The sequence below is a fragment of the Lycium ferocissimum genome, chromosome 11 (assembly GCF_029784015.1).
Source record: "Lycium ferocissimum isolate CSIRO_LF1 chromosome 11, AGI_CSIRO_Lferr_CH_V1, whole genome shotgun sequence".
Classification (NCBI taxonomy): Eukaryota; Viridiplantae; Streptophyta; class Magnoliopsida; order Solanales; family Solanaceae; genus Lycium; species Lycium ferocissimum.
The window spans coordinates 55,982,076-55,995,921 of record NC_081352.1 but is presented as its reverse complement, the minus strand read 5'-3'; the positions used below and the strand labels follow the sequence as shown (position 1 = coordinate 55,995,921).

At 36.8% G+C, this 13,846-nt stretch overlaps 1 protein-coding gene across 1 annotated transcript; it reads right to left on the bottom strand.

The window, feature by feature from the left end:
- Positions 1-4,271: 4,271 nt before the first annotated feature.
- Positions 4,272-5,178, bottom strand: LOC132038505 (secreted RxLR effector protein 161-like). The gene has a single exon (XM_059429163.1). It carries the CDS (start codon positions 4,995-4,997, stop codon positions 4,272-4,274), a length of 726 nt encoding a protein of 241 aa, XP_059285146.1. The 5' UTR covers positions 4,998-5,178.
- Positions 5,179-13,846: the final 8,668 nt, after the last annotated feature.

Genomic DNA, 13,846 nt, shown 5'->3' with positions numbered 1-13,846 from the left:
CCACCTTCCTCCTCCTTTTTCTTCACAAATTCCTCTTTCTCTCTATATTCTCATCATTCTTTTCTTACCATTTTCACCATTTTTTAGTTCTTGATTTTGATTTTTGTTTTCTTTCAAAAATAAAGTTATGGAATAATGATTATGGAAGAAATGGGGTTGCTAATAATAATACTAATAGCCAACAATAACAACCAAAATAACCAATTTGGACTAATTTGAGAAGGAATGGGGATGAAATTTGTGGGGTGGGTGGTGGTGGCGGGTGGGTTAAAGACGGTGTTGTTTTATGGGTGGTTAAGGTAGGATGAGGAGAAAGAAGAAGAAAGAGAAAGATAAAAAATGAAGGGTTGGTAATTTTTGACATGGCAATGACGTGGTGAGGATGACGAATTGAGCTATGTTCAATCATGGCAGCGTCGGTGGCGGTGCGCGGCCATGGACGGCAATGAGGTGTGGCGGTAGTGGGGGTTGAGGAGAAAGAAGAAGAAAGAGAAAAAGGGGGAAAGAAGAAGAAAGAGAAAATAATAAAAGAAAAACAAAAAATGAAGGGTTAGTAATTTTTGACATGACAATGACGTGGCAATGACGTGGCGCGAGTGTAATACACCTCCCATTGTGAGAGTGGTATTATTTTTTCAGGGTGGTAAATAATTGAAATGGACGTTGTTAAGGGGGGTAAATAAATACAAGTTAAGTTAAGTTGCCAAACTAAGTTTTCGTGCCAAGTTCAAGGTCAAATGATGTTTTTTCTCTATCATCTTTGAAATGTGGGAGCATTCATTGACATAGGCACAAAGGGATGGACATGAACAAAGTTAGAATTCATATGGTCGATTTCCCTAACTTATTTCGAATTGAGATACAATAATAGATGTTATTACGGACCATTACGTTCAATTGGACTGCCACACCAAACTATTATTACTCTCTCTTTCTCTCTCGCGCGCAAAGCCACGGTCCTTTTTACCGTAATAACTAATACAATGAAATTCTTTCTGTAAAATCTAGCATAGACTAATTATGAGAAAACGTAACTTAGACATTTTGGACATTATACGAAAACATTAGTTGAAGCATTTTTTAATTTTAAATGATGAAAAATTATATTTGAAGATCTAATTCGTCAATTTTGTTATTTTGGGTTCTAAGGATAGAAAATAGACCGTAATTGTCGGACCAATTCAGTAGTAAATTAGGACTGACAAGACTTTTAGTTGGCGGTAACAGGGAAATAAAAGTAGCACTAAACACTACTGAAACACAAGAGAGGGGGGCGGGGGGGGAGGGGTTTGAATTGTAATTCTTTTTGGATTAAGTTAGTCGATTTTTCTGCAAAACTCAAACACTGGTTAGCAGACAGGTAACGGTAGAAAGTATAAAACAGAAATTAATGAGACACGAAGATTTTAAACTGATTCGGATCACCGGTGCGGTGCCTATTCTAGTCCCCTTGGGTTATAGGGCTTCCTTAGAGCTTTGGTGGTAACTTGATTACAAAGGTGGTTTGTCTGGAACCGTAGTTTTTGTTTTGGACAGTTTTCCAATTGTCCCCTAGCGACAGCCTCTACCTATATAGCTATCTATTCTCTCTTTTCTTTTTCTAACACTCACAGACTTTTACAAGCTATAGTGCTTTTTACAAGATGAAGAATGAGATGTTTTGCTCAAGTGAAGTTGTATTTTTCTTAGGCTTGTGATGTCTCTTTTTATAGCCGGCTTCACGTTTGGAGATTTTGGCAATGAATCAATCTTTCCTTTGGATTGATTCTGATTTGGCTCACTCTAAGGTAACCCAAGAGAGTTTATACTCAATCGGGGATTTGAGTGATTTCCTGATTGATCTTTGGATCTTCTTTGCTGGTCTTCTTTCCTTTGTGACCGAGCTATGAATCTTCTTTGCTGGTCTTCTTTCCTTTGTGACCGAGATATGAATCTTCCTTTGTGACCGAGATATAAATCTTCCTTTGTTAACCTTCAGATCTTGGATAATAATTCTCCTATTGATTTTACTTCTTTCCATATGTTTCTTCTTGATTGGCTAGATTAGATCTTGACCCGAGTATACATCTTCTCTAATTGATTCCTTGGCATATATTTTCCTTTTCTATGGTCTTGATTTGTGTGGCTAAGCTAGTCCTTCACAACTTTCGTTTTCCTTTTTGGTTCCTGCATAATACGATGGCATCATTAAAACAATTACTTACTTTTAACCTACAAGGCTAACTATCTCCCCCTTTTTGATGATAACAACCAAAAAAGAGTGTGACGTTTTACTTCCCTGTATTTTGACTTGATGCTCCCCCTGAGTTTAGCCCATCGTTTCATTGTGCTCCCCCTGAGTCTCTTTCTGCCCCTTTGACATCATCAAAAAGAAGAAAAAAAAAAAAAAAAAAAACAAGCGCAAGAGCAAGCACAACAGGCATACAAGCATAATAACAAGTAAGCACAAATATACAGATAATAACTAAGCTCCCTAAGTAAACCACATAGTTTGTGGGGCACAAATAGGCCCAAGGAGATAGTCATCCAAAACATACAGCACAGCAGAAAACATAAATAGTCTTAAACATCCAAATATGCCATCAAGGGATTAAGCACCCCTTTTCCAGTAGTACTTCAAGGTATTGATAATATTTGAGGAGAAGGTGGTGTAGGAGGTTTCAACGTTATGGGATAGGGTGGAATAGGAGTTCTGAATAGCAACAGCGAGATTAGTATTGGAAGTAGTGGTTTCCCTACTCAGGGAGTCGACTCGAGTAGTCAGCTTGTTCACAACCTTGATACCCTCCTTTTGCAGACCCTACATGCTCACCCGCAGCTTTCCCACATCAGCGCTAACCTTTTTTGAAGAGCTCAATATCTTCTCAAGAACCTCAAACACTTGCTGGAGGCGAGTATCCAAAGCAGTAACACTTTGCTTCACCTCTGCAATCTCATGAAGCACATCTGAAGTAGCTGTTCGAGGGGTTGCTAGTTCAGCTGGAGTCTCAACCTTTACCTTGGCTGCTTCCTTCTTTACCCACTCACCATTGAAGAAAACATATCACATGCTTTCAAAGGCTCGATGATCATAGCAAGTAGTTACCACAATAGGATGAAAGTTTATAAGGTCAATGAACAAGTCCTTTAAAATGCGAGAAATGATCATACCATAAGGAAGGCTGGCAGAAGGAGAGTTGTCTAAGGCACTCTCAAGCATATACTCCTTGAACCAAGTGGCCCAGTTGACTTTGTGTTTCTTGAGTAGACAGTATACAACATACACATCCTTTGCAGTGATGGTGCTAAGGGAGCCAACTCGAGGAAATAAGGTAGTAGCAACAATTTGAGCAAGAATACGGTTAATAAAGCATAAATTAGAGGGTCCAAATCAGAGATGTCAGAATCGGGTTCAGATATAAAAGCCCTAGCTTCTTCAAGAGTAACTTCAAAATTTTCTGGCCAAATATTCCTTATAAATTCAATTTTGCGTAAAATTTAACTCCAAAGACCCTTTCAAACAGAAATTCATTAACAACAATCCTAGTTCCCATGACCAAGGTTTCCAGTTCTCCATTATCCTTAGAGACCCTAAGATTGGCATAGAACATTCTTACGGGTTCCTCAAATACTTCTGGTTCAGAGAGGGCAAAAACAAGGGGCAATTTTTGGTTTTGAAAATAGCACTTACATTGCAATGACAATCCTTGAGTTGATCAAGACTGATGAGTCTACCAGTAGCAATACGCTGCTTTTTGAGGAGATTAAACTTTGCTTTTTCAGCAGATCCCCAGCATAGTTGCATGTCCTCGAGTCCAAATTAGTCATCCTACTCATTCTTGGTTTTCTTTGAAGCATTTTCTTTAGATGGAGGAGGAGAGCTTCATTTCTTCTCAGCAAAGGTTCCAATGGTCTCATCATCGGAGTATTCAGAAAGATTCACATGGTCGTTAGGCTTTGTTAGACTTTGCAGATAACGGCTTGAGAGTCTACAACCAGAGCTTTCTCTTTTGACACAAACCATTTTGAGGGAAAGAAAAGGGTTAGAAGAAAAGGAAAAAGTTGAGGGTTTGAAGAGAACAATGACAAATGAGAAAGAGTTATAGAGGAAAAGATGGAAGGGGAAAGGGTGTGTTGGGAGACGAACCGATGTGACTGAGGTGAAGGGACGATGTATTGGAAAGGGGTGTAATGATGATAGGAAGAGAAGGCGGGAAGTACATTTAATAAAAGACAAACATGTTACTTAAGGCAAGTAAATAAAATAACTGTGGTACAAATAAAAAGGTTCCTTAATTATTTTGAAATTTAATAATTCCGAGACTCTTTCTAAGGAAACAAAATCTTTCTTCAAGCAAGGGTTTTGTAGAAATATTAGCTAGTTGATTTTTAGAATCCACAAATTCTAATGCAAAATCACCATTTTCTACATGATCTCTAATAAAATGATGCTTAATATCTATATGCTTTGCTCTAGAATGATGAATAGTATATTTAGAAAGGCTAATTGCACTAGTGTTATCACAAAAGATAGGCACAGAGTCATAAGATAATTCATAATCAATCAATTGGTGCATCATCCATAGTAGTTGTGTTCCACAACTCCCTAAGGCTAAATATTCAGCCTCAGTAGTTGATAATGCAACGGATGTTTGCTTTTTGCTATGCCAAGAGATAATTGATTCTCCCAAAATTTGCCAAGTACCACTGGTACTTTTTCTGTCTGTTTTGTCACCTACAAAATCAGCATCTGAATATCCAGTAAGATCAAAATTAGTAGAATGAGGATACCATAGGCCAAAATCTTGAGTTCCAAGAAGATAGCGAATGATTAGCTTTACTACGGTAAGGTGCGATTCCTTGGGAGTTGACTGGAATTTGGCGGATTTGCATACACTGAACATTATATCTGGTCGACTGGTCATAAGATATAGTAAAGATCCTATCATAGCACGATAGGTTCTTTCATCGACATCCTTTCCCGGGGCGTCTGTTTCAAGGCATGTTGAAGGGCTCATAGGTGTTCCAAAAGCCTTTGCCTTTTCCAGTCGAATTTCTTTATAAGTTCCTTGGTGTCCTTTGTTTGACTTACAAATGTGCCATTAGTCGACTGCCTTATTTGCAGTCCTAGAAAGAATGTAAGTTCACCCATCATATTCATTTCAAATTCTCTTTTCATGAGATCAACAAAATTCTTGCATAAAAGAGGGTCAGAAATTCCAAAAATAATATCATCAACATATATTTGAGCAATCAAAAAGCAATTTGATGATTGGTGTCACTTTTTCCTCTTCTAAATTGTTTTCTAACAAGAAGGAATTGAGTCTCCAATACCAGGCTTTTGGGGCCTGTTTGAGTCTGTACAGAGCCTTTGTTAGCTTAAACACATGATCGGGATAGGAGGGATTTTCAAAACCTAGTGGTTGTTTTACGAAAACTTCTTCCTTAACAAAACCATTTAGGAAGGCATTTTTTACATCCATTTGAAACGTTTAAAGTATGCATATGCTAGTAGATGCGAATAGATTCTGACCTTGCAACGGGAGCAAAAGTTTCATAATAATCGATACCTTTCTTTTGGGAATAGCCTTGGGCTACAAGTCGTGCTTTGTTTATTATCACTTGACCAGATTTATTCAGCTTTTTCCTGAAGACCCATTTTGTCCCTACGGCAGAGGCATTTTTGGGTCTGGGAACCAACTTCCATACCTGATTTCGTTCAAATTGATCAAGTTCTTCCTGCATGGCCGTTTTCCATGATTCATTGTTTAAGGCTTCATTAACTTTCTTGGGCTCCAGTTGTGACATAAGCAGGACTGTAGTCATCTACTTGTGAGATGATCTGGTTTGCATTTTTGCTTTTTGATCTCCAAGAATAAAGTCATTTGGAAAACTAGCTTCACTTCTCCATTCTTGTGGGACATCATTTGTTGAGGCTCAGAAGTAGTTTTGTTAACTTTTTCTTGAGCAGGATTTCCTTCAATTTCCTGAGTTTGAGATATTTCAGGTGGTGGTACCTTAGTAGTCGACTAGACAATATCATTAGTTGACTTTGGTGCAGAGGTCTTTTCTCCTGTATCATCATTGACAACACTTGTGTCTTGGACACTTGGGTTAGTGTCAATAAATACAACGTGAATAGATTCTTTAATAGTCCTGATTTTTTTTATTGAAGACTCTAAATGATCTACTAATAAGAGCATAACCCATAAAAATACCTTCATCGCTGCGAGGATCAAATTTACCAAGATTGTCCTTACCATTATTATGAATGAAGCACTTGCATCTAAACGGATGAAAGTAGCTTACATTTGGTCGCTTACCTCTCCAGAGTTCCTATGGGATCTTCTTCAGAATTGGCCTCATTAGACATATGCTTACTGCTTCAGCCCAAAAGCGATCGGGCAATCCTTGTTCAAGAAGCATTGTTCTGGCAGTATCCTGAAGTGATCTATTCTTTCTTTCAACAACTCCATTTTGTTGAACAGATCTAAGTGAAGAAAAAGTCTGTGTGTAGCCTTGTTAAGCGCAAAATTCTTCAAATGATTTATTTTCGAATTCCTTTCCATGATCACTGTGAATGGTTGAGATAAAATATCCCTTTTCTCGTTGTACTCTTCTGCAAAGGATCTCAAATTGGGTGAAAGCTTCATCTTTATGATTTAAAAACATAAGCCACGTAAATCTTGAATAATCATCTACAATGACAAAAGCATATTTCTTTCCTCCTATACTAGCGGTCCTAGTAGGGCCAATTAAATCTATATGCAAAAGTTGAAGAGGTTTAGTGGTGCTAACAACGTCTTTTGGTTTAAAAGGTGAACGAGTCTGTTTTCCTAATTGACATGCATCACAGATATGATCTTTTGAAAAGTTTAGTTTAGGAAGTATAAGGACCAAATCATGTTTAGAAAGTCTTTCAAGAATATGCATACTAGTATGTCCTAGTTTTCTATGCCATAGCCAAGGATCACTGGCTATGGATGCAAGACAAGTGAGAGTAGGTAAATCAACATTTTTTAAGACATAAATATTATCTACTCTGTCGCCTATAATGATAAGATTCCTTGCTGCATGATTTAGTGTGCATTTGATAGCATCAAATAGAACTTTGAATCTTGCATCACATAGTTGACTGATGCTCAATAGATTGTATTTCCGCCCATTCACCAGATAAACTTCCACTAGATCACATGAAGGACTGAGAGTGATGCATCCTACTCCCACAACATGAAGGACTGAGAGTGATGCATCATACTCCCACAACATCTCCTTTTGCATGGTCACCAAATATAATCTGACCACCATCTATCTTTTTCACAGATTTGAAATTTTCTCTTTTACCGTCATATGTCTGGAACACCCACTATCAATTACCCACATATCCTTTTTAAAGGTCTTCTTGGGTTTTTCCTGCAAGACAAATAATTTAGTTTCTCTTAGGCACCCAAGTTGTCTTGGGTCTTGGAGGGTTAGTGCTGTCTTGCCCAACACTAGTGGTTTTGGGCTTCCAAATCCATTTTCCTGATCTGGTATTCTTGTTCTAACAATTGAAATATTTATGATCTATTTTACCACAAGTATAGCATGAGAAGTTTTTTGGAGATGTATTTGAAGTGGAATAGAATTCAGTAGATGAAAAGTCATTAGTGACTAGTTTCTTCCAAAACTAGAATTAGTATCAAAAGGAATTCTATTTGATCTGACAGAACTGTGGCTAGGTGACTTCTTAATGCTATTTAATTGCATTTTGATTTCACCTAGTTCTTCTTCGAGCAAGTCCACTTCAATTTGACTTGCTTCTAGTTGAGTTTTCCAGTTCTTTTTTTCTTAGGCTAACTTATTGTATTCTTTAATCATCTTTTGAAGATCATCAGTGACTAAATCAAGAGATACTTGAAGTTCAATACATTTAAGCAAGTAGGGATCCTTACCTCGCTGGTGTTTGATTTAGCCATGAAGCACATGTTTGCTACATCTTCTAGTTCTGCTTCTGACTCGTCTTAATCACTCCATGCTCCATATGATTTGGAGGTGTGCTACTTCCTGTAATTTTTTCTTTTCAGTTCTATATAGTCTGCTCTGATGTGTCCTGGTTTTCCACATTGGTAGCATCTATCATCATTCTTTGATTCATCGTTGTTCCTGTATCCGCTTCGTAGTTTCTGTCTTTTCTTACTTAAGATGCTTTTGGCCCCTCGATTTATCATGGCAAGGGCTTCATTACCGTCGTCATCTTCTTCGTTTTCCTTGGTTGTAGCTTTGAATGCAATAGTCTTTTTCTTTCCTCCTTGGCGTATCTATTCATATGATTTGTCTCAAAGAGCATTAAGTTTCAGTATGATTAATTTGCATGTAACTGTACTTGTTCCTCTTTGAATATTGAGTATTATGTATCTCATCTATACCATCTCCTTTTATATTCTTTGGAATTCATCTTTGTATCCCTTAAATGGTGTCATGATATGCTAAGTGGAATAAAACATGCCTCTCTCTGAGTTTAAGTGTTGAATTAAAATGGTGATATTATTCCTCCATTGATCAAGAATTTTGATTTTTGGGAAGTATCATGATCGTCCAATAAGAAGGGTTTCAATTTTTTCAAATGAACAATTTGAAGACCTATTGATTCTAACAACTGATTGCAGAGTTGATCATCCAGCTTGTTGTTACATGAGTCTTGCCTTCAGCAGATGCCTTTTATAGTAATGGCTGGATCTATTACTACCTCGTCCATTGAGTATAACAGAGCAAATGATGGTATAGCAATGAACATAGGGATGAAACCGAGCGAAGCTCTTTCTTTTTTTTGGCAGTGCCGTGAAGTGAAATTCAAAGGGCGAGTTCCTTTCTTGTCTTGCCCAAAAACTTTCTTTATTCTCATTGGAGAAAGACACATGTGTATTGTCTAATCTATGAGAATCAAGCTTTTCCCCGCTTAGATAAGTTTGTTTGTTTTGTAGCACGGGGGGGATAGAAAGTGCTTTTTCCTGTGAACAATTCAATCAAACTTGTATGTGTGCTTTCAATATCATAAGCCACCTCCCAAGCGGCTTCCCTATTTTAGTTGAATATACAAGGGATATACCTAGATATATCAGGTATATACAGTTTCTGTATACCTTTGGTATATAGGAACTTGTATATTTAGTATAAATATGGTATATCACCTATGTGGGTTCAGAATTGCTATTTTGTGCTTTGTAAGATTTGGGCCTAATCTTTGTTTGTTTATTCCTTCTATTTGGGCATATTATGTTTAGCCTCCAGCTGGGCCTGGTCCTCTTGTTATCTCTTCTGCATTTGGACTTACTCGTTTCAGATTTTTCTCTTCATTTTCATAACCTGTCGAATATTTCCTTGTGCATGATTAACTGCCTTAATGCTTATATTGTCTTACATGTTTGTTTACTTAATTGGTATGTGGGTGGGATTAGTCTATGTCAATACAAGTAGCTAAGTTCTAGATACCCTCTAACCATGAATTTTCTTCCCCTTTGTGTTGCATGGGATCAACTTTTGGGGCCGCCTCCTTCTTGAAACCTGTTGGGCCTGAGGCTCAATCTTCTTTCTTCGATCGAGTCCGATAAGAAAAGGGAAGCTAATATTTATTTGAAGGCCCAACTATGGGTGAAAATAGTTAACTGGTGGGCTTAGGTAGGCCCATCAGCCTAAACTTTCTCCTTTACTTTTCTATGCTTGTATATATATATATATATATATATATATATATATATATATATATATATATATATATATATATATATTTGTAAAAACACTTGTAAATATTGAAACCATTATGTATGTGTAGAACTTAGGAAACACATAGCATATTCTGAAGTCCTCTAAATCCTTTTTTTTTTAAAACTCGGTTGATATAACTTTGCATAAAAATTGACAATTAATTTGGACTGATAATGTTTTTTAAAAGAAAAAGGGGCTGGTTTGATATGGTTTAGAGATTTCAAAAGAGTATGTAGTAATCAATTTTTGGGCCCTCCGCCCTTTGGCCAAAATCTTATAATTTGTTTTAGGCCTCAAGCCCACTGCCGGACCCGAAAACTGCTTTGTTGAGACTAAAAATTGAATTTGTGAATAAAGAGATGAAAATGCGTCTTGGGGACTGTTTGGATGATGAAATTATTTTTGTGGAAAGGCATTTCAAACACCCGAGCAGATTTTCTAAAAAAAAAAAAAAATAGGAGTTGAGAACTTGGGCAGAAACGGACCTTTTAACTTAAACATTTTGGGATTGTGGGCCGAAAGTCCAAAAACTTATGGACCAAAAACAAAGGGAAATCCACTTGGACTAAATTGAGATTAGATGGCTTTGGGTATGAATATTAGCTGACTTATCGAGCTTCAAATGGATAAAAAATGGACTTAAATAAACTTTCTTTCTTTACATATATATGTATATATATGTGTAAAAATGGGAGATATACTCTATACTTTCCTATATATGTTATAAAAACCTATAAGTACTAAAATCATCTTATTAGGACTAAAATAGTAGTGACTCTACTTGGGAGAAATCCCGAGTGTGTCTTAGTCCGGCAATAAAGTGAGTTGAATACTTAAACAGATTTTGAAACCAAAACCCCTTTATTCTAAGGGGGGTATTTTGCCAAAATTTTAAATTTTATGATAAATGAATGACAATTTTTGCGGAAAATTAAACACTTTAGCAAATAAATACATTAATCACACATTGAAGCGCATAGGTCAACCGAATTTTACGGATCCTTAATATTAGGGTGCTTAAAACCTTCCCTAGGAGAGCACGTAACCCAAACCGGTTTTCCTAATTTTCCTTAAATAAATTAGGTGGCGACTCTAAAATACTAAAAATCCAATTAGAGCACCAACAACCTCTTAGTAGATTTTGTGCGCCCGCGTAAAAGTTAACCGTAACACCCTGTCTATATGTGTGTGTGTGTTGCGGTGCGCAACCCGATCCAAATGTATGAGAGTATGAATGCATGCATGATATCAATGCCAACAAGAATATATCAATGAAAACCGTGCCACACATGGACACATATCCCAACATCAAGATCAAAATCAATTCCTTCCTCTTCACAAGTCAATAACCAATAACTGAGAGATACAGGTTTACAACTATGAATAAGTCACTAAGTATTGATATAAGAGTATGATGAAAGATGAGATTGAGTACACTGCATAATATCAATGAATGATGACAACATATCAAATCAATCATGCCACACATGAATACATCTCTCCATATCAATAACAAGTCAAGTTCTCTCTTCTTTTCAAGATAATACCAATAAATGAGGGATAACGATATCTTAATCATGATAAGATGACTAAGCATCTAATCTAATATCACACACATGGTAACAAGTCAATAAATCACAACAAGGCAACACACCAAAATCAAACAGCAATACCAACATAGGAATCCATCCCAACTTCATACCCGAAGGCATACATGATTTCTCCAATGATCACTAGCTCTACATATGGTTCGCTAACCGAATTCTAACCAAAAAGCTAAGTCATAACCTACCTGGAATGTCGAACAGGAGCCACGAACTGTAAAACCTTAGCCTTTTCCTTTCTTTGCACCTCCAACTACTCAAAGTCTAACCATATTTGAATTCTACGTTAGAAATAAAGAAGATCAATACCCATATTGCTATACTTCTAATTTAGGTCAAATTCTGGCTTATGGAATTGGGGAAACGGACCTACAAGGGTAAAATGGGAAATTGGAAGATGGAATATGCAATTCATGCTCTAGATGATCAAACCCACTATTCAATTGCTAAATCAACTCAAGATTAAGCCTAATTCAGATTTAAAGTGAAGCCCCCAATTCTGGGTATGAACCCTAACTTTTCAATACTCAAATTAATCACTAATAATGGAAGGGTTAAGCTTAACAACACTGAATTTATCCAATTCTATGGTATACTAGTCAATTTCATCATCAATTTCCATTTGGGAAGTCTAGAACTCATTTTAAGAAATTATCATAAGAACTCATCTTCCCCATTTGTTTCTAAAGATTTCTAGCATGTATTAAGGATTAAGGAAGATAAATAACGAACTATGAGGTTAAGGATCTTGCCACAATAAAGATTTAGTTCCCAAGCTATCCAAATCGCCCAAAGTATGCTTATAGAGTGATGAGAGAAGTGATAGGGTTTAAGGGTTTTTAACTTAGCAATAAATAGGAGTTCTGTCCCGCCATCCACTGCAGCGGCTAGCCGTCCGCTACAGCGGGCCCACTATGGTGGCTTATCCTCACTACCATGAATCTGCCATAAAATCCTCAAACCTGCTATAGTGGCCGGTCCCTCGCTATGGCGGGACCGTTACCGCGAGTCTGGTGCTGCTTGATACGCCCAAATTATGCCTTTAAAACTAGGAGTGTTTTCGTCGTTGTCAAATATAGAACTCAACAAGGTTGGGGTCGAATCCCATAGAAAATACAATGAAGAAATATACTTGCTAAGTATAACGCTTGACTATTAGTCTATATTTCAAGGGAAAGGGGAATATAATAGTGATTAGTTTGAAGTTTTGATCATTAAGTTCTAAGAGTTGTTGTTATAAAATGTAAACTATTGGTAAAAGAGACTCAGGTTGCGGTTCTAATGGAAAGTAATGGGAATGGGTATCAATTCAACTTCTTTAAATGGCCAGATGCAATTAAACATGGGCTACGTAGCTTTGTCAAAAGTCTTTCAACCAAATTGATAAATATCAGTACTAAGCTTTCTCAGGCCTTAGATTGTGGAAAATGTGAACACCCATTTTATTTCAAGTTAGATTTTCTATCTCGAGCTCAAGTTATTAGATGGATTTAATGACCCAAATCCTTGCTATCCAACTTTTTTCCTAACTTTCACTTTCTTTTTCAAACAAAGTAAAAGTACTTAGGCACAAGTAATGTTTGCAACCATTAAGCAACATTAAAGCATGAAGAGTAGATATAATACATCTTTAACATAAAAATGAAGATTAAATATGAAACCCAATCACATAACTAACACATTTGGTCCCATAACCTTAGCTAATGGGTTTAGCTACTCATTTCCATTAAGTAAAAGACAAAGGTAAACAAAGTATTCATAAATGCTTAGAAAGTTAATGGAATATGACAACAAAAAGTGGAAGATTCCTCTTTAAAGTTTCAACAACCAATAATCAATAAAGCCTCCATAAAAAGAAAACAAAATAAAGTATGGAATCTGATTTACAAAACCCTAGGAGAGTATTTATAACCTTCCAAAACAGGAACAAATTGTGGACAAAAATATCCCTACGTGCCTGCCTGAGTGTCGCATGTGCAACCTGTGAACTGCAGGTTGCACAAAACTCTCGCAGGTCTTGTACTATAGAGAAATGACTTATAGCACCTGCGGTCATGGATGCTTCTCGTATGTGGCACCTGCATTTCACAGGTGCTACTCGCATATGCTGCATATAATTTCTTCAAAATTCCAATATCTCTGCACACACTTGTCAAGCAGCACATGCGTCTTGCAGGTCACGCTTCTTCCATTTTGGCTTGTTTTGCTTCATTATGCTCTCCGAACTTGTTATCTTACAAATCAACACAAACGTACAAAAACTGACACCAAAAGTGCTTGAAGAGTCACAAAAGCTTAAGGAATTGGCATCGAATGTTTCGTAATTTCACGGCACATCAACACCCCCAAATTGTACTTTTTCTTGTCCTCAAGCAACTCAAACAAAACTATAGCACACAACAAATGTTCAAGCATCTCAAAGGTAGTAATGGCTATGATGGTGATAGTGATCAGTTACAAGCACGCATTCACGATATGATTACCCCTCATTCTTTTTTTTGCAAAACATGGTGCATTCA

What these genes read in the sequence shown, in the direction of transcription:
- LOC132038505 (XM_059429163.1), bottom strand. Translation starts at nt 4,997, where the DNA reads ATGAGCCCTTCAACATGCCTTGAAACAGACGCCCCGGGAAAGGATGTC.